Source organism: Schistocerca piceifrons, chromosome 2, assembly GCF_021461385.2.
Source record: "Schistocerca piceifrons isolate TAMUIC-IGC-003096 chromosome 2, iqSchPice1.1, whole genome shotgun sequence".
In the NCBI taxonomy this organism is placed as follows: domain Eukaryota; kingdom Metazoa; phylum Arthropoda; class Insecta; order Orthoptera; family Acrididae; genus Schistocerca; species Schistocerca piceifrons.
The window spans coordinates 239,644,316-239,671,070 of NC_060139.1; the positions used below are offsets into that span (position 1 = coordinate 239,644,316).

At 37.5% G+C, this 26,755-nt stretch overlaps 1 protein-coding gene across 1 annotated transcript in view; it reads left to right on the plus strand.

Moving 5' to 3' along the window:
- LOC124776792 (cryptochrome-1) overlaps window positions 1–26,755 on the plus strand; it is a 100,784-nt gene that overhangs the window by 31,840 nt on the left and 42,189 nt on the right. Inside the window, exons 5-6 of the mRNA XM_047251930.1 lie at window positions 16,219–16,380; window positions 22,285–22,389. Of these exons, the coding sequence (XP_047107886.1) occupies window positions 16,219–16,380; window positions 22,285–22,389 (267 nt within the window). The remainder of the gene's footprint in view (window positions 1–16,218; window positions 16,381–22,284; window positions 22,390–26,755) is intronic.

Consider the following 26,755-nt stretch of genomic DNA (forward strand, 5'->3'; position numbering starts at 1 on the left):
CCCCTTCGTAACCTCTACCTTCTACAGGTTGCCTGCATCCTCAGGTCCTAGTGCAGCTCATGCATCCATGTGCCATAGTGGAGCCTGTGCTTTTCGACTCACCCCTCTCCTGCTGTGCCTCCTCTCCGCCACTGCCACTGGTGGACACTTTGTTGCTGCAACTCCATGTCCTTCCACCTTTCTGGCGGAGCTAGTAGATACAGTTTACCTCCTGTGGTGGTCAGTCCATTGCCAGGTTCTCCTGTGCTCTTTCTGGTTCTGCGCTGGAGGTCGCGATCCGAGCCTGGTCTTTTTTGGCCCTATGTGGCCTTTTCGGGGGTGGGGGGATTTAGTATCCCTGCCAGTGGATGTCCTGATGGAGGCAGATGTGCTGGCGTGGGTAAAACAGCAGAGTAGTGCAGAACCTTGCCAGGGGAGGTGCAATCTTTGCACTGTATGGGCAGACCTGCTTGTGGAAGTGTTTACTTGTGAGTGGCAGTAAGCATAGCAGGCCAGTGCTTCTGAGGAATTAGACTGCTACAGACCTAGCCTAGGAGTTGTTCTCAGTCATTAGCCACCATTGCCAGCCATGTGCTGTGTTATTGTTGTGCACATATCTGCATAGTTCAATTCGTAAGGGAGTTTGTTGTATTCACGAGGTTCTGTTCTCCGGTTGTTATCGAGTCACTGTCGGCCCGTGAAGTAACAGTCCAAGTGTGTCATCTAGTGGTGTTTTTATGCCTTCTGCAAATACTAGAGCGTACAACATAAAACATTCTATCAGCGACGAACACCACCATCAAGGTCATTATGGATACAAGAATGAGTCAGATGTTGTGGAAAACCATAAAACCCTTTGCTCAGATTTGTATATATTTCTTCTGGGTAAAATGCACCAGATGTTCACAGCACTACAATTTACCATCATCATTAAAAGGATTCCTAAAATTGTTGTTAAAAGTAGTCTATGCTTTATGGTGTTATACAGCATTGTATCAAGGATGAAACATAAACTGGCATAATCTGAAAAAGGCAAGGCTCTCTCATTACTTTGTTGCTTCAGAAGTGGAGCTGACCCCCTTGCTTTTTCCAACAATCTGGTTTGCTCTCTTGTGAATTTATTTTTGTTCCCTTTGAGCAGTAAATGTTGACAATTCAGTGCCCACCAAGTGGCAAATCACATGACTCCCAACTCTAAAGATTTCTCTGCCTGTCACTTTTGACACTGTCACTATATCTGCTTCACTGACCTTTACCTTACCCATCTTGTATTAGACTTTGTGACGTTTGCCTGCTTTATTTCCTCATTGATGGTCCTCGGTGTCGATGTACTGCTTTACTATATGGGCTGAAAAAAGGGGGAATGGAAGTAAAACATTGACTACTTTAAATGATGTACCCGATAGGTGTACATTTGCATTTCACAGTTCTCTACTTTCACTTTTCACAACTCCCCCAATAATACGCAGTTATGTGCCCAGTGCATTGTTGTTTAACTTTCGATAAGCCTCATTAATAGTTTGCAGGCAAACATCCACATACTGCTAGAATAGTTTACTGTTGAACATCTACGAGCAATAAAATCCTAACAACACATTTCACAGTTCTTGAAGAATAAAAAGGTATGTATGGAACAGACACTGTCATTGTTTTAACACACAGCCTAATTGTGTTACACTTATTTCACAGTTACGTTGATGCATTGTTGTTGACCTAACCATTACAGGTTTCTCGTCTGAAATTTCGCCATGGACTGACTGTCTTGGTACCAAACTTTGGGCCCATATATATCCTCACAATAATAGGCACTGAAACTATACATTGCTCGACGTTTAATTTACACAAATTACAATTGAAACTTAAATCATTCGATTAACTGAAAACATCGAAAAATTGGTTCTTTTTAACAGTTTCTTCTACTATGGAGAGTTAGGCCAAATTATTTGTTTAAATGATGAAATTAACAGATATCATTATGCAAACAATACTTTTGACAAAACTGTTAGTTACTTTGAAATTAATTAGGCACAAAATTAGATCTGATGTTATATTCTTTAAAACTGAGGGCCAACCTTTCTCTTAAAATGAAAATGCAGATTACACTCATGTATGTTAATAGTAATTAGTCAAAGATGAAAAGAATGGATTTTTAAGGAGGCAGATGACAAAACAAGAGGGGAAGTAAAAATATCCCAGCTTGCTTCGTCACATCATCCCCTCATTAGATTGACCAGATAGATATTGCAAATAACTAACTGGGCAATTCAGCGACTACAAGTGACCCCAGACATTGGGTTTTACCATCTACCCACAAATTTATACTTATATGAACTGGCCATATGAAAATCCTTATACAAAATATTTACATACAGTGTATTGTAAAATTGCACAAAATATCCACAAGTTTTACTTTTTTTAAAAAAAAGTCAGGCATCTTCGTCATAAGTGATGTCCTTTTTTGGTAAGCAAAGATTACATTTTAAGATACATTTCCCTTTATACAAGTCCTGTCTTGCTTAACAAAATAAATCCTCATCGGTTGCAAAAAGTTAAATTACACTGCATATTGCAGTTCACTTTTTTTAGACAGAAAATTTCATGTGCTCCATGTTCAGTATTTTTCACAAGCACTTTCAGACTTTTAATGACCTTTTACACATTTTCTCACCAAGTTGTCCATGCCTTCAACAGGTCCAAGTGGCAGGTAGGAAGGAAATGCACTGCCATCGGTCCCTTGGAGGTGGTTCTCCTCTGCCACAGCACAGGAAAAAATTAGACAAAATACCCTACTTCAGTACACTCACTTTTACTTTTAAATGTAAGGAAAAACACTAATGGCAGATAATGGTAATTACTTCATAAATAGATACATTACAAAGTTCTCATAATCTCACAATAATTAGCACTGAAATTGACTGTAGTATGAAAGGTGTCAAGTAGAAAGAAAATTAAAATCAAATGCACATCACACTGCAAAACATTACTCTAAGTAATAACTGTCTGAAACTGGTTAGACTTGAAAGATTTGGGTGTCTTTCCCATTTGCAAAATAGCAAAAACTCAAGATGTGCAGTAGCATAGATATACTAATCATGATGTTATGAAAAAAGAATAGCATCACCATCATATAACTTAATTACTACTCAGATCAAAATTAAGGGAATGGAAGTTGTACCAAATCATTGTCCCACTTCTCAAATCAACTCTGAACACTACTCTCATTCAACCAGAAAATAAAATCATCACAAAATCACAAAATGTTACCGAATATTCACATCAATCTAGCAACACAGTTATCAGTTAATCAGCAGACTTACTGTTCTTCATTTCAGTATTACCACTTTAAGCTCATAATTCCTCAGAACACAAACAGAAGTTTTCAGATTACCTATAGATCTCATAATGCAGCATTGAATGACTCTTATCTCACTAAAATATTGTTCTTTCTGGTAGGCCCTCATTCCCAGCTGCAGTGTCATGAACTGCACAATATGCACAGTACCCAATGTTGCCTGGTTCAAAATTTGATCACCCAATACAGTTACACCACATTTATTTGTACACGGTTATCTTTTTCATTATTCCTGTCTGTCAGCTCCATTATTTTACTTATCTTTCTTACCTTATTAGCTAGTGGAGTGGATGCATTCTCAAAAACCATCTCTGCTGCAGAGACAGGCTCCCTAACCATTAAGATCCTAACATCATTCATTATTTTATTATTTCATTATCTAATAAATGAACACCTTCTCTGCTTATCCAATTGAAAATTGATTCTACTGCAGAAACATTCCACAGTAACAGATCCTTATGCTAAAGCAAACTTAACTCTCATTACTGATCAGACAAAATTATCACTTAGAAAAACTGTTATCTCACTGTGTTCAATCAAACTGCTTAAGCCTGAAGGATGATAACACATACCAATCTTACTTGTTCTTTCCACGCATATTACTCCAGGCAACTATGTTTGCAGTTGTAATTCCTTAATTTTAGAAAGGGCTGTACCATGACACACTTCTATAGGTAGACAGTTATCTCTATACAACGAATGCATTGAATACAAACACTCCTATTATACCACAATTAATATTAATAACTTAGTATTCAAGATGGTTTTTACTGCATATTGCCTCTGCTGCTGCACCAGTGAGCTGGTTACTTCAGATGCTAATTATCCTCCACATATGCTGACACCTTCCATTTTCAATTTACCTTATCTCTTTGTTAGACAGAAATTCTTTAACCATGGTACCAATTTACTTTCTTCCATCCTCTTATGATTCCATTACTTATAACTAACACAATATAATATACATATACACACAGATAACACTAGAGAAACCTTTTGCATATTATTTCAATACTAAAGTATCCTGCTGCACAAAATCACATGAAAGTAGGAGACAGAATAATTCTGATTCACTTATAAACTACAGCTAGGATAGGAGAAGAGTTTGACTACCTCAGGAAACATGAAAAATGAGACAGACAGTTGGGGTAAAGCATTAAGCCACATAGTGAATTCAACACAGAATGTTGAACCCCATACTTGCTAATTGCTCAAGGAATTAGTCCCGCACATTGCATCTATGTTGAGATTTTGGATCACCAACAAATTGCACTCCAACAGCCACCCTGGCAATTCCACAGTTAATAGTAGCTCTTGTTTCACACTCTTTGATAGCTTACCAGTAGCACCAATAATTTTTATTCCAGAAACATGCATCACTACTATACCCTCAGTGTTCTTAATAGATTCAAAAAATGCCTGTGAAATACCATTCAAATCACTACCACTGTTCAGTAAACACTTAACATGAATACCTTGTACACTTGCTGTTATTACAGGGTGTCACACTTCCTTTTTACTGACCATGTGATCTTCTTCATACAACAAATCCTCTTTAATCTTTTCCCTAGAAAAACTGTCATCCTGCTTACCAAAATAATTATTAGACACAGTCAAATGACATATAGCATGGTTCTCTTCCTCATTACCACTTTCAAACTCTAACTCTTCATTAGACCTAATATTATCCTCCTTTATTCTTTCTTTACTTAACACGTTGCCATCATTATTGATTATAAATTTAAATACCTCGTCCCTATCACTACTGGATTCATCATAGCTATCAACTGCTGTCAGAATCAGACCCACTTTCACTTTCTCTATGGTTTAGATTTTGTACCTCTTCCATCGTTTTCTCCATTTTACTCAGTTTTGAATCTAAATTTTCATTTACTTTTACTGGTTTTTCGTCTACCACTACTGCACACTTAGTTTCAAAATCATTTTTAATCTGATCTATTTGGTGCTCTCAAGTTTCACCCTATTTTCAGCACAGAATTTCCTGGCTGCTTTGACTACATCTTTACACTGTTTTTCGGAAGCTTCCAACATCCTACCTTAGTCATCACAAAGCTTCTTTCTCTCTTCTACACATTTACTACTCATCAATGTTAATTTCTCATTAGTGTTATGTGCTACTGTCTTTATCTCATCAATGTTAATTTCTCATTAGTGTTATGTGCTACTGTCTTTATCTTTTCATCACAATCTTTAGCTACCGTCTCAACCATGTTATTTAGCTCTGAAAGATTAGAGCTGACTGCCTGAATCTCCTTTTTAATTTCTTTCTTCAGTTTGTGCTTTAAGCTAACCATGTCAATTCTGATGCTATAGTTTTCTTTTCCACTCTATATACAGAGACTACTCATAATTTGCCTTAACATAGCTTTGAAATTTCCATCTGCCGCAAACTTTTGCTCTTGCTGACTTTCGCTACTAGGTTCCTCCTTCTTAACCGTAACGATCTCACCCACTTCGGTACTGTTTTCGTCCATATCGCTCACATCACCAAACAACGTATATGACACTTTTATCATTTCATCTACAATAGGACTTTTGTCCCCATCGTTCAAAGTTACATTCATATCTGATTTATAACCACCATGGTCTACAGACCAGTCTCCTGTTGTTCCATGTCTCCCATCACACTGTCTTGTTCGTTAAGGCCAATCATTATGTATCACTTAATATGAAATGGCTTTTGCTATGAATTACCTTGTTTTTAATCACTCGTCTGCTGCTGCTGCACTGGTCATCTCGATTTATCTTCTGCACGGCTGCTGCAAGTTGTAATTCTCTTGGTGAGGCGTCTTGTTTATCCCGGTCAGCTGTGTCCACCTGTGTGCTGATTGGCTGCTCCTGTACTCAATGGTTGCTTCCATAGAACCTGCTCTCTGATTGGCTGCTGTCATACTGCGGCCATGAAACCCAAGCACTGATTGGCTGTTGCACCTCCTCCATTTAAATCACTGTCACTCGCATGAGTTCACTGTCAAAGTTTGTGAGTCCCAATTTATTGTGCCCACATAAAGTAGTCCTCACCTGGGACACCACATGTGATGTTCGCCTACTTTATTTCGTCGTTGATGGTCCTCGGTGTCGATGTACTGTGTTGCTATATGGGCTGGAAAATGGAGGGTGGAAGTCAAACACTGACTACTTTAAATGATGTAGCCGACAGGTGCACATTTGCGTTTCACTGTTCTTTACTTTCACTGTTCACAACTCCCCCAATAATACACAGTTACGGCCCAGTGCGCTATTGTTTAACTTTCGATAAGCCTCATTAATAGTTTGCAGGCAAACATCCACATACTGCTAGAATAGTTTACTGTTGAACATCAATGAGCAATAAAAGCCTAACTACACATTTTACAGTTCTGGAAGAATAAAAAGGTACGTATGGAACAGACACTGTCATTGTTTTAACACACAGCCTAATGGTGTTACACTTATTTCACAGTTAAGTTGATGCATTGTTGTTGATCTAACCATTATGGGTTTCTCGTCTGAAATTCGGCCACAGACTGACTGTCTCGGGACCAAAACTTGGGCCCATATATATCATCACAATAATAGGCACTGAAGCTATACATTGTTCTATGTTTAATTTACAGAAATTACAAATGAAATTTAACTCATTTGATTTACTGAATACATCAAAAAATTAGTTCTTTTTTACAGTTTCTTCTACTATGGAGAGTTAGGCCAAATTATTTGTTTAAATGATGAAATTAACAGATATCTTTATGCAAACAATACTTTTGACAAAACTGTTAATTACTTTGGAATTAATTAAGGGCTGGCTTAACCAACATGTTTTCGAATAGACCCAAATAGATCCTTTGAGAATACTACTAGTTGTTCCTCCAAATGTTTACAATTATTACAGAATTTATGTTTGTTTATACGTCAACAATAGAATTTAAGTTACAAAACAATCACTGATTTCACCCTATAGTGAAAGTATTAACTAGGAATAATAAAAATAAATTAGAAAATCAATTACATACATAAAACTAAGCACAAAATTAGATCTGGTGTTATATTCTTTAAAACTGAGGGCCAACTTTTCTCTTATATGAAAATGCAGTTTATACTCACATATGTTAAGTATCATGTCCTCCTCGCTGTGTCCGGCGACAGTGACTCCGTCAGTCGTTTAGTCCGTATTGTGGTGGGCTCGGATGTGTATTGCAAAACCGAGCTTTGCTTGAAGATCCGGTCGCACGAAACGCAATACAGTTGCCCAGTGGAGTTATACATATAGATGTAATTAGGCTTGGGCTTAGATTTGCGGATCTTTCATTTATCCTCCAGGTTTGTGTGTTAGTAGTAATTAGTCAGAGATGGAAAAAAAATGAATTTTTAAGGAGGCAGATGGCAAAACAAGAGGGGAAGTAAAACTATCCCAGCTTGCTTCGTCACAACTTCATTACTGTCTCATGTTACTATTCTTCCCTTCATTCTCTTAAATAATGCCTCTCACTCCATTAATGTTATGAGTGGAGAAATGAGTCTTCATTTACTATGTGAGGTCAGTAGGCATCAGATATAATAGCCACCAAGTTTCTCATATAGTCTTACGCTATAATAATAATAATAGAAAATAGAGGGAAACAAAACCAAACATTCAACACAAACCAAAAGAGATTTTACCAGACAATAGATAACACACACATTAAAATAGACAACCCACCAAACATAACAGACATGGAACACTTCTGGAGCAACATATGGTCAAACCCGGTAAAACATAACAGACATGCACGGTGGATACAAGCAGAAACAGACACATATAAGATGATACCACAAATGCCTGAAGTGATAATTTTGCAACATTAAGTCACCCGAGCAATTAATTCTACGCACAATTGGAAAGCCCCTGGAAAAGATAAAATAGCAAATTTCTGGCTAAAGAAGTTCACCTCAGCGCATTCACATCTAACTAAATTTTTTAATAGTTACATTGCAGACCCATACACATTCCCTGATACACTTACACGTGGAATAACTTATCTGAAACCTAAAGACCAAGCAGACACAGCAAACCCAGCAAAATATCGCCCCATAACATGCCTACCAACAATATACAAAATATTAAATTCAGTCATTACACAGAAATTAATGACACATACAACAAAGAACAAAATTATAAATGAAGAACAAAATGGCTGTTGCAAAGGAGCATGAGGATGTAAAGAGCAACTGATAATAGATGCAGAGGTGACATACCAAGCTAAAACTAAACAAAGGTCGCTACACTATGCATACATTGATTACCAAAAAGCTTCTGATAGTGTACCCCACTCATGGTTACTACAAATATTGGAAATATACAAAGTAGATCCTAAATTGATACAGTTACTAAACATAGCAATGAAAAATTGGAAAACCACACTTAATATCCAAACAAATTCAAATAATATCACATCGCAGCCAATACAGATTAAGTGTGGAATATGCCAAGGAGACTCATTAAGTCCTTTCTGGTTCTGCCTTGCTCTGAACCCACTATCCAACATGCTAAAAAATACAAATTATGGATACAATATTACTGGAACATACCAACACAAAATCACACATTTGCTATACATGGATGATCTAAAACTACTGGCAGCAACAAATCAACAACTCAACCAATTACTAAAGATAACAAAAGTATTCAACAATGATATAAATATGGCTTTTGGAACAGACAAATGTAAAAAAAATAGCATAGTCAAGGGAAAACACACTAAACAAGAAGATTACATATTGTATAACCACAGCGCCTGCATAGAAGCGATGGAAAAAACAGATGCTTATAAATATCTAGGATACAGAAAAAAATAGGAATAGGTAATACAAATATTAAAGAAGAACTAAAAGAAAAATATAGACAAAGACTAACAAAAATACTGAAAACAGAATTGACAGCAAGAAACAAGACAAAAGCTATAAATACTTGTGCTGTACCAATATTGACCTACTCATTTGGTGTAGTGAAATGGAGAAAAACAGACCTAGAAGCACTCAATAACTTACACGATCACAATGCCACAAATATAGAATACATCACATACATTCAGCAACAGAAAGATTCACATTAAGCAGAAAGGAAGGAGGAAGGGGATTTATCGACATAAAAAACCTACATTATGGACAGGTAGACAATTTAAGAAAATTCTTTCTAGAACGAGCAGAAACTAGCAAAATACACAAAGCAATCACTCATATAAATACATCGGCTACACCATTGCAATTTCATAACCACTTCTACAACCCTTTAGATCAAATAACATCAACAGATACGAAGAAAATAAATTGGAAAAAGAAAACACTACATGGCAAGCACCTGTATCATCTAACACAGCCACACATCGATCAAGACGCATCCAACACATGGCTAAGAAAAGGCAATATATACAGTGAAACGGAAGGATTCATGATTGCAATACAAGATCAAACAATAAACACCAGATATTACAGCAAGCATATTATTAAAGATCCGAATACCACAACAGATAAATGCAGACTTTGCAAACAACAAATAGAAACAATAGATCACATCACAAGTGGATGTACAATACTAGCAAATACAGAAGACACCAGAAGACATGACAATGTAGCAAAAATAATACATCAACAACTTGCCATACAACGTAAACTAATAAAACAGCACGTTCCCACATACAAGTATGCACCACAAAATGTACTGGAAATTGATGAATACAAATTATACTGGAACAGAACCATTATAACAGATAAGACACCACCACATAACAAACCTGACATCATACTCACCAATAAAAAGAAGAAATTAACACAACTAATGGAAATATCCATACCCAATACAACAAATATACATAAGAAAACAGGAGAAAAAATTGAAAAATACGTCCAACTGGCTGAGGAAGTCAAGGACATGTGGCATCAGGATAAAGTTGACATTATACCAATTATACTATCAACTACAGGAGTCATACCACACAATATCCATCAGTACATCAACGCAATACAGCTGCATCCAAACATATATATACAACTACAGAAATTTGTAATTATTGATACATGTTCAATTACCCGAAAGTTCCTAAATGCAATGTAACATATACCGTACAGTTAAAAGGAAGTCACGCTTGATCAAGGTCTGCGTCACTTTCCATTTTTAACCAGACATAACGTCTGAGAAAGGAGAGAAATAATAATACTTATTATTATTATTATTGTTGTTGTTGTTATTGTTATTGTTATTGATGGCACTTGGCTACTTTCCTTATTAAGTGCCATTGAAGTTGGAAATTCAGTGTAACCAGAGTTTCCCATTAGCACTGACACTATTCAAAATTTGTGTGGAGGAAGCACTTAAAGACTTGAAGAGCAAATTTGGAGACATGGGAATCCCTGTGGGGGATGCAATCTGGTACACACCTCGCTTCACTGATGACCAGGTCATTGTAGCAGAAGACCAGGATGATTCTGAGTACATGCTTCGGAAGTTAAAAAATGAGTGTGAGAGATGGGGCCTCACAATTAGTCTGGAAAAACTGATTATCTGAAGGTTGGCGACAATACCGTAGAGGACCTGTAGGTTGGAGTCAGTCAGGTAAGGGGATAGACACTGAGGTTCTGAGCCATATTTTACAGTGAGCTGACAAAAGCCATGGGATACCTCCTAATATTATGTCGGACCTTCTTTTGCCCGGTGTAGTACATCAGTTCGACATAGCATGAACTCAGCAAACTGTTGGAAGTCCCATGGAAAAATATTGATCCATGCTGCCTCTATAACCATCCATAATTGTGAAAGTGTTGCCAGTGCATGGGTTTGTGCACATACTGACTTCTCGATTATGTCCCATAAATGTTTGATGGGATTCATGTTGGGCAATCTGGGTGGCCAAATAATTTGCTTGAATTGCACAGAATGTTTCTCAAACCAATCACAACAGTTTTTGTGCTGGTGACATGACAGATTCCCATCCACAGAAATCCATTGTTGTTTGGGAACATGAAGTCCATAAATGGATTCAAATGACCTCCAAGTAGCTGAACATAAGTTCCCATCTCCGCAGTTCCGAGGGACTTGTGTTGAGTGGGAGAAGCCAAATGGCACATAACGGTGTAGCAGGTTCCTAGGTCCCTAGAATTATGCTGGAGGGCATGCTCTGCTACTGGGTATTGGACATCTCCTAGGCGGACAGTTCGTCTGTGCCCGCATGAATGGGGAACTTGCACTCCAACACATCCTTTCATCGCGCCATCCCCCTAGACTGAACCTACGTTAACCAACCTCACTCCCATTTACTCTTCAGTCTTCTCCTCTTTCCCTTTCCTCTTTTGCCATTCACGCATCTTTTCATCCTACATAGTTGCGTTTATCTTTATACTATATACCTCTTTACTTTGTAAGCATCCTCTTTGGTTTGAAGCTGGCACAGTACTTACAGTAGAATATCTTTGGCTTCCCTCTGACACCCATTCCTCCATCTTTGCTACCTTCCCTGTTTACCTTTCCCCTGTTGCTTTATAACCTGGGTTGTGAGCAACTGAATCCACTTTCCCTTCTTCCCCTTTTTTCCCCCACTCTCCTCCCTGACAAAGGAACAAAGTTCTGAAAGCTATGATACATAAATTTTCTGTTCTGTTTTGTGTATCTATTGGCTGTACTGAGCTGAGATAAGTACTTGCCAGCCCCTCTATCACTTTGTTAGTTTTTGTATAGTTTATTGAACATATATGTCTTTCTGCTTGTTTTAGTTTTACTTTGTCCTTTGTTAACCATTGTTGCCACAACTGCGTCATGGTCACTGACACCAGTTTCGATATGGACATCCTCAAAGAGGTCAGGTCTATTTGTTGCCATTAGATTCAATATATTTCAATCATGAGTGGGATTCCTAACTATTCGTTCTAGGTAATTTTCAGAAAAGGCATGTAGTAAAGTTTCACAGGATGTCTTTATCATGCCTACCACTGAGAAAATTGTAATTTTCCCAATTAATTGTTGGATGATTAAAGTCTCCACTGATGATTACAGTATGATTGGGGAACGTATGTACAAGTGACCTGTTTTCTCTGAAGTTTTTGGTTGCATCAAGAGATGAGCCTGGTGGGCGATAGAAGGATCCAGTTATCACTTTATGCCCACCCCTGATACTGAGTCTTGCTCAAACAGTCTCACATGCAGCTTCAATTTATATCTCTGTGGATTTGAGTTTTTTGTCTACTGTGATAAATACACTCCTCCATTTCCCATTTTCCTATCCTTTCGGTATACACTTAAATTTTCCCCAAAAATGTCACTGCTAATAATTACAAGTTTCAACCAGCTCTCTGAGCTTCACTGCTTTTCATTAGTGCTACAAAATCTGGCACTTTGTTGTGAATGCTTCGGCTGTTTACTATAAGGATTTTAGCACACTCACCCGTGGGAGGCATTTCTTTCGATCTTACACTGATACTTCTGAGTTTCCTACAGCTATTGTTATCTGGATTGGATGGAGAGTCACCTAATCTAACGGATAAGTTCATCATATGTTCCACATTGATTCTATAGTTACTTCTCATAGTGTTGCATGTCAGTTAGCACTGACAACTCTACCCAAAAGCCGCTGCCCTCAGTCGTTAAGTGAAGGCCATCGGCCACTGCATTGCCTGTGGTGAGAGATAATACCTGAAATTTGGTATTCTCATCACACCCTTGACACTGTGTCTATGAATATTGGATTTCCTAACAATTTCTGAAACTGAATGTCCCATGCATCTAACTCCAACTATCATTCCTCTTTCAGAGTGTGTTAATTCCCATCATGTGGCCATAATCACATTGGAAACCTTTCACAAGAACCATTTGAGTATAAATAACTGCTCTGCCAATGCATTGCCCTTTTATGCTTTGTGTATGCGATATTATTGCCATCTATATATGAGGTCTGTTCAGAAAATTCTAGAACTTTATGCACAAAATATTTCTGTGCTCGTCTTTCACTTATTGTGAGTGGTTTCCTTCAAAGTACTCTTTTTGATACACTGCTCCCAACGCTATTTCCAGTTCCGGAAGCAGTTTTGGTATGCCCCTTGTCGGCTCGCATGAAGCGCTATCTGCAAATTTTCTTTTATCTCATTTGTTGTTGCAAATCTTCATCCTTTCAGTGGGATTTTCAACTTTGAAATAAAAAGATCTGCGGGAGCCAGGTCTGGAGAGTACAGAGGATGAGGTAGCAAAGTGATTTCATTTTTTGTGCAATAGTCATGCACCAACAGAGATGAATGTGCAAGTACATTATCGTGATGCAAGAGCCATGAATTGTCCGCTACATTTCAAGCTGTTTCCTTCTCACATTTTCTCGCAGGTATTGCAACATGTTCTGATTGACAGTTTGTCACTGTGGCATGAATTTTGTTGACTCCTGACACTGAATGTCATCAGTAGATGTCGAAGGCCGTCCTTAATGAGGGTCAGCTTTAACTTCCATCTGGCCATTTTTAAACCATGTGAACCATTCGTAACACAAAGTATGGCTTAAATACCCATCACCGTAGGCTTCATGCATCATTTGGTGTGTCTCTGTAGAGCTTTGTTGAGTTTCATGCAAAATTTAATGCAGACGTCGCTCCTCTAACTCTGCCATTTCGAAATTTGCAAACTGCACGACACAACATTCTACTCAATGCAACACTGAACAATAACTAACAGACATACAACAATGAAACTTCGGGCAGTTACACATTAAATACAGGTGTGTGCAGAGATGCCAACTGCATTTGCACCAACACACCATCGTCACAAAATTACGAATGTTCCAGAATTTTTTGAACAGACCTCGTATGTACATATTGCTGTTCCACGTCTTTTGTCAACTCAGTGTAAGTCTTTTAAACCTCGAGTGGGCGCACTGATTTTGATTACAGGAGTGGGTGTACTGCATATTTTATACACATGTAAAGCATTGCTGTCTCATTATGTCACCAAGGTAAACATTTATGAGCAGAATCACAGTGTAATTTTAGTTTAATTAAACAATGATAAAAATGTACAGTGTACGAGTTAAGTCATTCTTTAATTAAACAATAATAAAATAAACTTTCATTGTACCACTGTGTTGCTGCATACAAGTGTTACTGTGCATTAATGATCCCCTCGGAATACTAAAGAGAGCAGTTGCATCAGATCAGCGCCAAACACTTATTTGGTTACTAATTATCTCTTAAGCAACTGCCTCATTAAGGGGTTGTGCTGCTTGCTTGGAATCTGGGTCGTTTTCATGCATGGATTGTACATTTTTTTCTCACCTGGCTCACTGTTTATTTTTATTGATGCCGCTTTCTTGGATGTATAATAAAACGGCTTATCTCTATGTTAGTAGAGGTGGGATCGCAACTGTAAAACAACAGTGGAATTGTGCAAAACAGTATTATTTGTTGTTGGCCCACTTCATACATAGGCGCACCAACTCAAGGGTTAAATATCTGGGAGGGGGAAGGGATTATGATATCGTGACATGGAAAAAGTGAAGATGACATAAATAATGAAATACGGCAGGGCAGGATGGCTGTATGACAACTGAACTTTTTCCTATGGCATAACAAAATTTAAAAAAGTACCAAACGGTGGTATAATGCTCAGTTTTTGAAAACATTGCTGTGTACAGAGCAGAAATGTGGAAACAAGTTGCTTGCACTAGAGATGGACTTGTGGAGACAAAGCTGTGGCATCTCCCAGCTGTACCATGTTTCAAATACCAACATAGGAGAGGCTATGGGTGTTGATAAATCAGTAATAGAGACCGTAGAGATGAAAATCTGAAATTACATGGATATCTAAAAGGATGAAAAGAAGAAAATGTGAACAGTTTGTGAGGGGCCGCAATTGAGAGGTCTGGGATGTGATGGATGCCAGAGGACTGCAAGAAGGAGACTGGCATGATCAGAGGAAGTGAAATACAGGAAGTGAGGGGCAGTGCTGGCCTTAAAATACTTGCAAGAGGATTATTATTATTATTAACTGCCTTTCTTCTCACTCCATATTTTCATACTGTATTTTCCTTCATCCTACTTTTGGTTCATTGTCAATTTTTTTCTCATTCTTGTCTTGTTATCAGACAATTCTACCATCCTCATCCTTTGTTTTCCACTGTTATTTATCGCATGTCCTCCTGTATATTGTATTTATTGGGTCTCTTTTCCTCATGCCGATTTTGACTCATTTCATGCATCGACAACATGTTTTCTTTTGATACACCCATCTCTAGTGACCTTTTTGTCCATTAGACATTACACCTTAATCTTCCTTACTTCTTCTATACACATCTGGCTGTGATGATTCAGTCCTTGTAATACTGTCATTTTATTATGCTTTGCAAATAAGCTGCTTGAGATTCATATATTCCATAATTTTACCTGAACTTTTTCCACTTCTTCATCCCTAATGTGCATCTTTTGACCTAAAGTTACGAACAGCGTATTACTGAATCTTGTTTGTATCTCTTTTACCCACAGATCTCTTTTTTCACACTTTTTGACAAGTTTCACTGGAAGACAATTCATATCTGTAATGTTAGACTATACCTTAATACTCCTGTTACTTTGTTGAATATATTTAGAAATTACTGAAGGGGAATATTGTTGGGAAAGTGAAGTGTAGGATCGTGTGGTACTCTGATATTTAAGATACTTTACTGAAATGGTTTGTAGCTTTTGTCCTTTAACTCGAGATATTCATGGGTAATTTTTCATCAGCCCAATAGCTGTTTCCTGTTCCAAATTTTTGTTTTCTTTAGTTCATTTAACAAGGGCATCACATACATATTGCACACAAACCATTTTAAATAGCTAACACAATATCTTAAGTATTATATGTAATTCATTGTAAATAATGCTGACAGAAGTGTCATCTTTTGTAGGACTGTGAACCAATTTGGCGTCCCCGAGATAACGCTGTTAAGAAGTTTTGTGAAGAGCATGGAATAATTTGTGTTGAAAAAGTCTCTCACACACTTTGGGATCCTAATGTTGTTATTAAAACAAATGGAGGTACGCCCCCATTAACATACCAGATGTTCTTGGTAAGTATAAGATATAATGCATTTTAAATTATATGAATATAAGCAAATAATTTTTTCAGTGGCACTGTAAATATTGATCATTATTTAATTTACACTCTTGGATTACCCCAAGACCTCTTCATGCAACATGAATTTGAAATGTTGTTTCCACCAGGGAAAAGTTCAGATGTTCAAATGAGTTTGTATTCTGTCCATCTCTACTAAATGTTGTATAGAAATTATATAATAGCCTTTAGCACAGTTGTTTTGCAGTGCAACTGAGCATAACATTGAGACAATTGAGATGGTTCAGTGGTTAGAGCATTGTACTCTAACATTGGAGGAGAGGGCTTCATCTGCCTCTCCTGCTGTCTAAAATTATGCAGTTTCCCAAAACCACCAAAGTTAAATGCCATGATGGTTGCTTTGAAAAGAGCACAACTGATTTACTCCCACATCCTTGTTTGATCCCAGCTTCTATTCTGTGTCTAATGGCATAGTTGTTAGAGAGATATTGAACCGTAATCGTAATTCCTAACTGTTGTGGACTGGCAAGACAGCCAATCCACAGTGACGGGTAACCGAAAGGCACGCGCTTAAACTCACGCAGGCTGGCGTGAGGTATGCTTCATTCGATACATAGCAAAGGATAAATGGCGCCTTGCTAGGTCGTAGCAATTGACTTAGCTGAAGGCTATGCTAACTATCGTCTCGGCAAATGAGAGCGTAATTCTCAGTGAACCTTTCCTAGCAACGTCGGCTGTACAACTGGGGCGAGTGCTAGTAAGTCTCTCTAGACCTGCCGTGTGGCGGTGCTCGGCCTGCAATCACTGATAGTGGCGACACGCGGGTCCGACGTATATTACCGGACCGCGGCCGATTTAAAAGCTACCACCTAGCAAGTGTGGTGTCTGGCGGTGACACCACACTAACAACAATTGTGTTCCATTTGTTTCTGCTAATGAGCTGAAGGCAGCAATTACAATTTCACATGTAGTCTCTTCTGTCACTCTCAGAGTTATACTTTGTGATAAGGCAGTCATAATTTGTGAGTTTATTTTAAATACTTAGTTTTGAAATACTTAGTTATGAGGCTTTTGTGACCAAAAAATACAGCTACATCTAGTTGCTTTATCACCATCAAGTAATTATGTTGAATTAATTTTTTAGTCTAATTGTCTTGACCATAACTTACGAGCAGAGAAAATGGACATCATTCCATTAGAAATACTGATAGCCGTGGGAGAGCCAGCCCTAACAAAACTCTTCCCATCTGGTGAGCAAAATGCATCAGACAGGCAAAATACCCTCAGACTACAAGAAGAATATAATAATTCCAATCCTAAAGAAAGCAAGTGTTGACACATGTTAAAATTACTGAGCTATCAGTTTAATAAGTCACGGCTGCAAAATACTAACACAAATTTTTTACAGATGAATGGAAAAACCGTTAGAAACCGACCGCAGGGAAGATCAGTTTGGATTCCGTAGAAATGTTGGAACACGTGAGGCAATACTGACCATGTGACTTGTCTTAGACGGTAGGTTAAGGAAAGGCAAACCTATGTTTCTAGCATTTGTAGGCTTAGAGAAAGCTTTTGACAATGTTGACTGTAACACTCTCATTCAAATTCTGAAGGTGGCAGGGGTAAAAAAACAGGGAGCGAAAGGTTATTTACAATTTGTGCAGAAACTAGACGGCAGTTATAAGAGTCGAGGGGCACGAAAGGGAAGCAGAGGTTGAGAAGGGAGTGAGACAGGGTTGTAGTCTATCCCTGATGTTATTCAATCTGTGTATTGATCAAGCAGTAAAGGAAACAAAAGAAAAATTCGGAGTAGGAATTAAAATCCATGGAGAAGAAATAAAAACTTTGAGGTTTGCTGACGACATTGTAATTCTGTCAGAGACAGCAAAGGACATGGAAGAGCAGATGAACAGAATGGATAGTGTCTTGAAAGAAGGATATAAGGTGACCATCAACAAAAGCAAAACATGGGCAATGGAATGTAGTCGAATTAAATCAGGTGATGCTGAGGGAATTAGATTAGGAAATGACCACTTAAAGTAGTAGATGAGTTTTGCTATTTGGGGAGAAAAATAACTGATGGTGGTTGAAGTAGAGAGGGTATAAAATGTAGACTGGCAATGGCAAAGAAAATGTTTCTGAAGAAGGGAAATTTGTTAACTTCAAGTATAGATTTAAGTGTCAGGAAGTCTGTTCTGAAAGTATTTGTATGGAGTGCAGCCATGTATGGATGTGAAACACGGACGTTAATAGATTAGACAAGAAGAGAATAGAAGCTTCTGAAATGTGGTGCTAAAGAAAAATGCTGGAGATTAGATGAATAGATTATGTAACTAATGAGGAGGTACTGAATAGAATTGGAGAGAAGAGGAATTTGTGGCACAACTTGACTAGAAGAAGGGATCGGTTGGTAGGACATGTTCTGAGGCACCAAGGGATCATCAATTTAGTATTGGAAGGTAAAAATCATAGAGGGAGACCAAACCATGAATACACTAAAACAGATTCAGAAGGATGTAGGTTGCAGTATATACTCAGAGATGAAGACGCTTGCACAGAATAGAGTAGCATGGATAGCTGCATCAAACTAGTCTCTGGACTGAAGACCACAACAACAACATGTATTTCTCCACTGGGCACTACATTTTTTCAGAATTCTGTTGACTGTTTTTTAGCGTATTAATACATAGAAAGTATCACATCAAAAGTCATTCAAAGTGCCAAAGAGCTTGGAATTATGCTGGCTAAGTTATTTTATGAAAATTTGGTATTAGAAAAGAGGGTTTGAGACACAGAAGAACCATTGAGCAGCTGATAAGTACAAAAGTAAACAAGAACCAATGACAGACACCTCACTCATCAGCAGATGACTTATGGGTGGCATATGGAAAATCATACTATCGTGTCCTTTTTCGTTTGTCATCTTAGTATTAGCACCTGCAGAGGAAGAGATAGAAGAACATTTACAGTTTTTTCTTCGTTTTTAAATATGCAAGTATCCCACAAAGCAACTCTTGGAAAAATCATTGATAACTATGTGTACCTGTCAATAAAAGTGAAGTGACTGAGCTTTGTTTTCTGCAGAGGATATTTGATTACTGTGTGAATTGGACCAATCATGTAGTAATTGGCCAACAGCTGTTTATTCCTTAGATTGTACCACATTAGCTGAACAAACTGTAACCTAAAACTCATTTAATACTTTGTGATAAGGCAGTCATAATTTGTGAGTTTATTTGAAATACTTAGTTATGAGGCTTTTGTGACCAAAAAATACAGCTACATTTAGTTGCTTTATCACCATCAAGTAATTATGTTGAATTAATTTTTTAGTCTAATTGTCTTGACCATTGTGTGGCCCAGAAAACAAAAACAAATAGTTGTATAATAAATTGAGTTAAGATTATTCTGCAAATGAAATAACATCTTGTAGATCATCAACTTTTGATATTTTGTCTCATCAGTAATTGTAGGTTCAATAGGGTTGTTAGTTGGTTATTGATTAGATAATGTATGATCAGATTCCCGATATGATGCAGTTCTCTTGTACACTGTAATGTTGTTGTTGTTGTTGGTATGGTCTTCAATCCAAAGACTGGTTTGACACAGCTCTCTATGCTGCTCTATCCTATGTGAGCCTCTTCATCCCCTAGTAACTACTGCAACCTAAATCCCTCTGAATCTGCTTAATGTATTCATCTCTTGGTCTCCCTCTATGATTTTTACCCCTCATGCTTCCTTCCAGCCCTCCAGTACTAAATTAGTGATCCCTTGAGTGCCTCAGAATGTGTCCTACCAACCAATCCCTTTTTTTAGTCAAGTTGTACTATAAATTTCTCTTCTGCCCAATTCTATTCAGTATATCCTGATTAGTTACATGATATACCCATCTAATTGTCAGCATTCATCTGTAGCACCACTTTTCAAAAGCTTCTATTCTCTTCTTGTCTAAACTGTTTATTGTCCATGTTTCACTTCCATCTTCCATACAAGGCTACACTCCTTACAAATACTTTCAGAAAGGATTCCTGACACGTAAAGCTGTACTCGATGTTAACAAATTTCTCTTCTTCAGGAACACCTTCCTTGCCATTGCCAGTCTACATTTTACATCCTCCCTACTTCGACCATCATCAGTTATTTGTAATGTAACAGACAAATATTCGTCAAATGAACAATATGATGCATGTTTTATACACATCATAATAGACTTGTATATTTCATTTTTTGTAACTAATATTTCAATTCGTATGTTGCTTAAACTGAATTACAATAGTGCTATGCAGTTATACTCATGTTTCTATCTTTTTCCTTTATTTACATTCATTATTCTATAGTTGAAATAACTGACGAGGTGAATCAATAATAGGGAGATGTAAGACATTGAGTGAATTTCATCCATAAAGGATGCAGCTAATCTCTGACTGTTGCTTTATAGGGTGAAGAATAATAACCACTACCAGTCACAATAGAAGGTGATTTTATTTAACAGAAACCAGTTTCGCATTTGTGCCCATCTTCAGGTGGTGTACATTCATGTCCATGTTTCCACACTCGGTGTTGGAGTTCACTGTTTATAGCCATCATCACATTATTTGCTTTTTATTCAAACAGTGGATTCCATCATTGAGTGTAGAACCAGGCAAATGACTGTAAACCACCTGAAGGTGAGCGCAAGCCTGAAACTGGTCATGTTAAATAAAATCACCTGTTGTGACTGGTAACGATTATTATTGTACAACCTGTAAGACATGGATCTGTTAACATTACATAATTCATGGGATTGTAATAAAAAGACAGTGATTCTGAAAAATGTGAAGATTGCTGGAAGAATGTTACTATTAATTGTTATTCTATCTCTTGTGGGCAAGTGTTAAAACCCAAAGTGAACAGGAAAAAATATTGAAATGTGTTGTATGTGAGAACTTAAATTATTTCAACAAAATTGGATGAAAAAACTTATCACTTTAATCATATTTTTAAAATATTAAGAAAATTTTAATGTGCATCTTGAAGAAAAATAATTTGAATTATAAAATTGTAATTATATCTTAAGTCATAGCAAAGAAGTGAACAATTTGTGTATCCTTAAAAGGCTATAAAGACAATCACAGCTGCGACTGCGATAAGGCATTGAGTCATTCAGTATGAGTGCTGTTCAGTTCAGTTTGATTTGTGTGAATAAATGAAGGTCTCTAAAAACGAAAATGAGTTGTTTGTTAAGCAAAATCCTCACAGCCAGATAAGGCTATCAAAAAATCCAATGAATCAGCTCCTAATAATTTAATTGGATAGATAAAAAAATCTACTCATCAAGCGGTGACAAAACACACACATAAAATCACCTCAGGACCTCTGCGGTGAACATAAGTAACATATAAAAATGACCAACAATCTTTGACATCTCTGATTCCACCAGATAAGTAACGAAGTATTCATGTAACATTTACCTGCTCTAAACACAATATATCATTGTGGAAGAAGCGTGATTTTATGATGTAGATAATGCAAATAATTAATATTTTTAGACTGAAAATTTGGTGCTTAAATTCTCATCTATATTGTGAGTAGTAGCATTACAACATACTGTTTGGTATAAATAACAAGGAATCGGTCTTCCACAGAATAAATGTAACTGATAATAAATTTCACTGATATTTTTGTAATTTACTGCTTTATGCAAGGAGGCAATTATGTACAAGAGGTAGAAAAACCATTTTCCTCATGTATCACCATAAAGGTATTAGATAATGAGCAATAGCATTTTTTGCAAGTGTTTCACTGTACTCTAAGCTTCAGCTTGCCACTACAGACCTTTGTTAAACTGAATCTGGTTTCATTGAATCAAACTGTAATATGTCTAAGCCGATAATTAAGTGTTTTGATTTCATGTTTACAGCATACAGTTGGTGTTATTGGCCCACCTCCACGACCCGTGGACGATATAGACTGGACAGGTGTTACATTTGGAAAGCTCTCTGATTATCTTTCTACAGAATTGAAGGTATGTTTCATTTAGTATGCCCTGAAACATGTATTAAGAAATGACATACTAATACTTGTAGTTAGCATAAATATTCAGCTATTTTCCTTTGGTTGTTTGATGCCTTTTGCATCTATAAGTGAATGCTTTACAAAGATACACTTAGTTTGTTTGAGATGCACTACTGTTTCGCAGTATTAGGTTGTGCAGCATATTCAGAATTATCAGTTAATTATCCAGGCTTTTTCTGTTTAATGGGTAACATGCTGTTTGATGAGAGGTTTTAAATGTGTGTCCCAGTTGGTGCCAATAGAGACTGTCAAAGCAGGTGTACTGCTAACAGCTGATGAGCACAGTCTCCATTGTTGTCACTACAGATGAGAAACTACATATTTCTTTTGCAAGATATTTCCCTGTTGTCGAGATTCATTTTTAGACTGCAGGGGAGTGTAAACCGTGTTTTGGTAGGGATGATGGTGTCTTTGCTGTAATCTTTCCTTTCTCAAGATCCTCAGCAACATTATCTTAATGAGAAAGTTGTAAACTAAACGCCATTATTGTTACTACACTGTTGCATTCATTTTAAATGAGTACCGAATTCCACATGTGCCCTGCTAATAGATCTTGCTATGATTGGCTCAAATCCTATGTCATTCAGTTTCTTAACTATTTACTTAACTATTGTGTGCCTTTTAGATTCACTGTGGCATTTTTCAGCTATACGGATGACAGAAATGGGGGAAAGAAATACAGTAGAAGAAAAATGGGTAGCTCTGAGGGATGAAGTAGTGAAGGCAGAAGAGGATAAAGTAGGTAAAAAGACGAGGGCCACTAGAAATCCTTGGGTAACAGAAGAAATACTGAATTTAATTGATGAAAGGAGAAAATATAAAAATGCAGTAAATGAAGCAGGCAAAAAGGAATACAAACGTCTCAAAAATGAGATCGACAGGAAGTGCAAAATGGCTAAGCAGGGATGGCTAGAGGACAAATGTAAGGATGTAGAGGCATATCTGACTAGGGGTAAGAAAGACACTGTCTACAGGAAAATTAGAGACCTTTGGAGAAAAGAGAACCACTTGTATGAATTTCAAGAACTCAGATGGAAACCCAGTTCTAAGCAAAGAAGGGAAAGCAGAAAAGTGGAAGGAGTATATAGAGGGTCTATACAAGGGCGATGTACTTGAGGACAATATTATGGAAACAGAAGAGGATGTAGATGAAGATGAAATGAGAGATACGATACTGTGTGAAGAGTTTGACAGAGCACTGAAAGACTTGAGTCGAAACATTCCATTAGAACTACTGACAGCCCTGGGAGAGCCAGTCCTGACAAAACTCTACCATCTAGTGAGCAGGATGTATAAGACAGGTGAAATACCTTCAGACTTCAAGAAGAATATAATAATTCCAATTCCAAAGAAAGCAGGTGTTGACAGATGTGGAAATTACCGAACTATCAGTTTAATAAGTCGCAGTTGCAAAATACTAACGCGAATTCTTTACAGGCGAATGGAAAAACTGGTAGAAGCCGACCTCGGAGAAGATCAGTTTGGATTCTGTAGAAATATTGGAACACGTGAGGCAATACTGACCTTATGACTTAATCTTAGAAGAAAGATTAAGGAAAGGCAAACCTACGTTTCTAGCATTTGTAGACTTGGAGAAAGCTTTTGACAATGTTGACTTGAATACTCTCTTTCAAATTCTGAAGGTGGCAGAGGTAAAATACAGGGAGCGAAAGGCTATTTACAATTTGTACAGAAACCAGATGGCAGTTATAAGAGTTGAGGGGCATGAAAGGGAAGCAGTGGTTGGGAAGGGTGTGAGACAGGGTTGTAGCCTCTCCCCGATGTTATTGAATCTGTATATTGCGCAAGCAGTAAAGGAAACAAAAGAAAAATTCGGAGTAGGTATTAAAATCCATGGAGAAGAAATAAAAACTTTGAGGTTCGCCAATGACATTGTGATTCTCAGTTGAACGGAATGGACAGTGTCTTCAAAGCAGAGTATAAGATGAACATCAACAAAAGCAAAACGAGGATAGTGGAATGTAGTCGAATTAGGTTGGGTGATGCTGAGGGAATTAGATTAGGAAATGAGACACTTAAAGGAGTAAAGTAGTTTTGCTATTTAGGGAGCAAAATAACTGATGATGGTTGAAGTAGAGAGGATATAAAATGTAGACTGGCAATGGCAAGGAAAGCGGTTCTGAAGAAGAGAAATTTGTTAACATCGAGTATAGATTTAAGTGTCAGGAAGTCGTTTCTGAAAGTGTTTTTATGGAGTGTAGCCATGGATGGAAGTGAAACATGGAAAATAAATAGCTTGGACAAGAAGAGAATAGAAGCTTTTGAAATGTGGTGCTACAGAAGAATGCTGAAGATTAGATAGATCACATAACTGATGAGGGGGTATTGAATAGAATTAGGGAGAAGAGGAGTTTGTGGCACAACTTGACTAGAAGAAGGAACCAGTTGGTAGGACATGTTTTGAGGCATCAAGGGATTACAAATTTAGCATTGGAAGGCAGCGTGGAGGGTAAAAATCGTAGAGGGAGACCAAGAGAAGAATACACTAAGCAGATTCAGAAGGATGTAGGTTGAAGTAAGTACTGGGAGATGAAAAAGCTTGCACAGGATAGAGTAGCATGGAGAGCTACATCAAACCAGTCTCAGGACTGAGGACCACAACAACAACAACAGGGATGACACAGTAATGCATTTCCACATGTGGAAAAATTGTTCAGTACCATTTATTATTTATTTATTTGTCTGTAGACCATTTAGTACAGTAGCACATCGGGCATGTCAGAAACATTACAGAAGTAATATATGTATTAAAACATTAAGGCAAAATAGGATAGGATAAGGTGAGGACAGGGCAGGAAATTGACCATGGGCTAATCAAAGGACCCATCCCAGCATTCACCTTAGTGAGAAGGGGAAACCATGCTCCTCCCGAATGTGGGTCCAGTACTTTTAGACTGGAGCAGCCACGAGGACTCGGTGCATGATTGAAAGGGAAATCACAAAATACATTGTCTATGTTGTGAGTACAACATGCACAATAAGTAAATAACTGAAAAAGAAATTTTGAAAATAAAATCACTACTGAAAAAGTGAAAGCACATGAACAAGTTACATAACTGTAGAAAAGTACAAACACACAATAATACAAGAGCACATTATATAGCACTGCTAAAAGTGTGTAAAGCATGAGCACATGAAAACCTGCAAGCACTGTAACAATCACAATTAAGCTAGCTAGTACCAAATCCTTTCTTAGCAGAGATGTATCATGCTGTGTCTGAAACGGAGGAAACAGAAAACCAACAGCAGACATATTCTTTGCAAATACAAGCACTGCACCGATGGTACATCAGTTAACAGAATCAAAAGAACCCAAAAACGAATGAGGGCCTAACATATTCATTGACATTGTAGAAACACTTCTTAACAAGAAACGATTTTAACTCCTATCCAAAAGCAGTTATCTTCTCCAACCTCTTTACGTATGTTAGCAGCACATTATAAAGAATGGCACCAAAGTGGCTCGTGTGTCTTTAAGTGTAGGTTGTTCTAACTTGTTGTATATGGAGAGACCCACATGTGCGAGTATTGTGATTGCGGTAACCAGAGTCGGTTAGCAGGTCACCAAGTCTACCCCTTGTTATCAACATAAATTTCTATAAGTAAAATGAGGGTGCAGTAAGCAAACAATTTTTTTTTAAATAGGGGCTTGCAGTGCGCTCTTGCAGAGCTATGTGACAACATTAGGATACCTCTTTTCTGTAATGTATAAATTTATTTTAGTGGACTATTAATTTTACCTCAGAAAACTATTCCATAATCTACAAGGGGCTGGAAGTAACCAAAATATGTCATTCTAGCACCATCTGAGGAGCAAACTTTAGAAATAATTCTCAGAGCAAAACGTGCGGAACTGAGTTTCTGGGAGAGGTTAGTTACATAGTCTTTCCAGTTTAAGTCTTCGACGAGATTCATTCCTAACAGTTCTGCACATCATACCGTTTCTAACTCATTTCTACCCAGTACCAGATGGAGATATTGGTTTTGACCCATATTCCTGAATTGCATATAGTTTGTTTTCTTCACATTTAGGTAGTTTCAGTTAAAGCAAAATATATTTAAAATGCTGGTAATTGCAGTATGTTCAAGCAAGGTGGTATAATGATGAGACATAGGACTCACATTTGGGAGTACGGTGCTTAAAATTGCTGTCCAGCCATCCAGATTTTGGCTTTCCACAGTTTTCCTAAATCACTTGGTGCAAATGCTAGCAGAGTTCCTTTGAAAATGACAGTCACTTTCATCCCTCATCCTTCACAGATCGGAACCTGTACTCTGACTCCAACAATAAAATC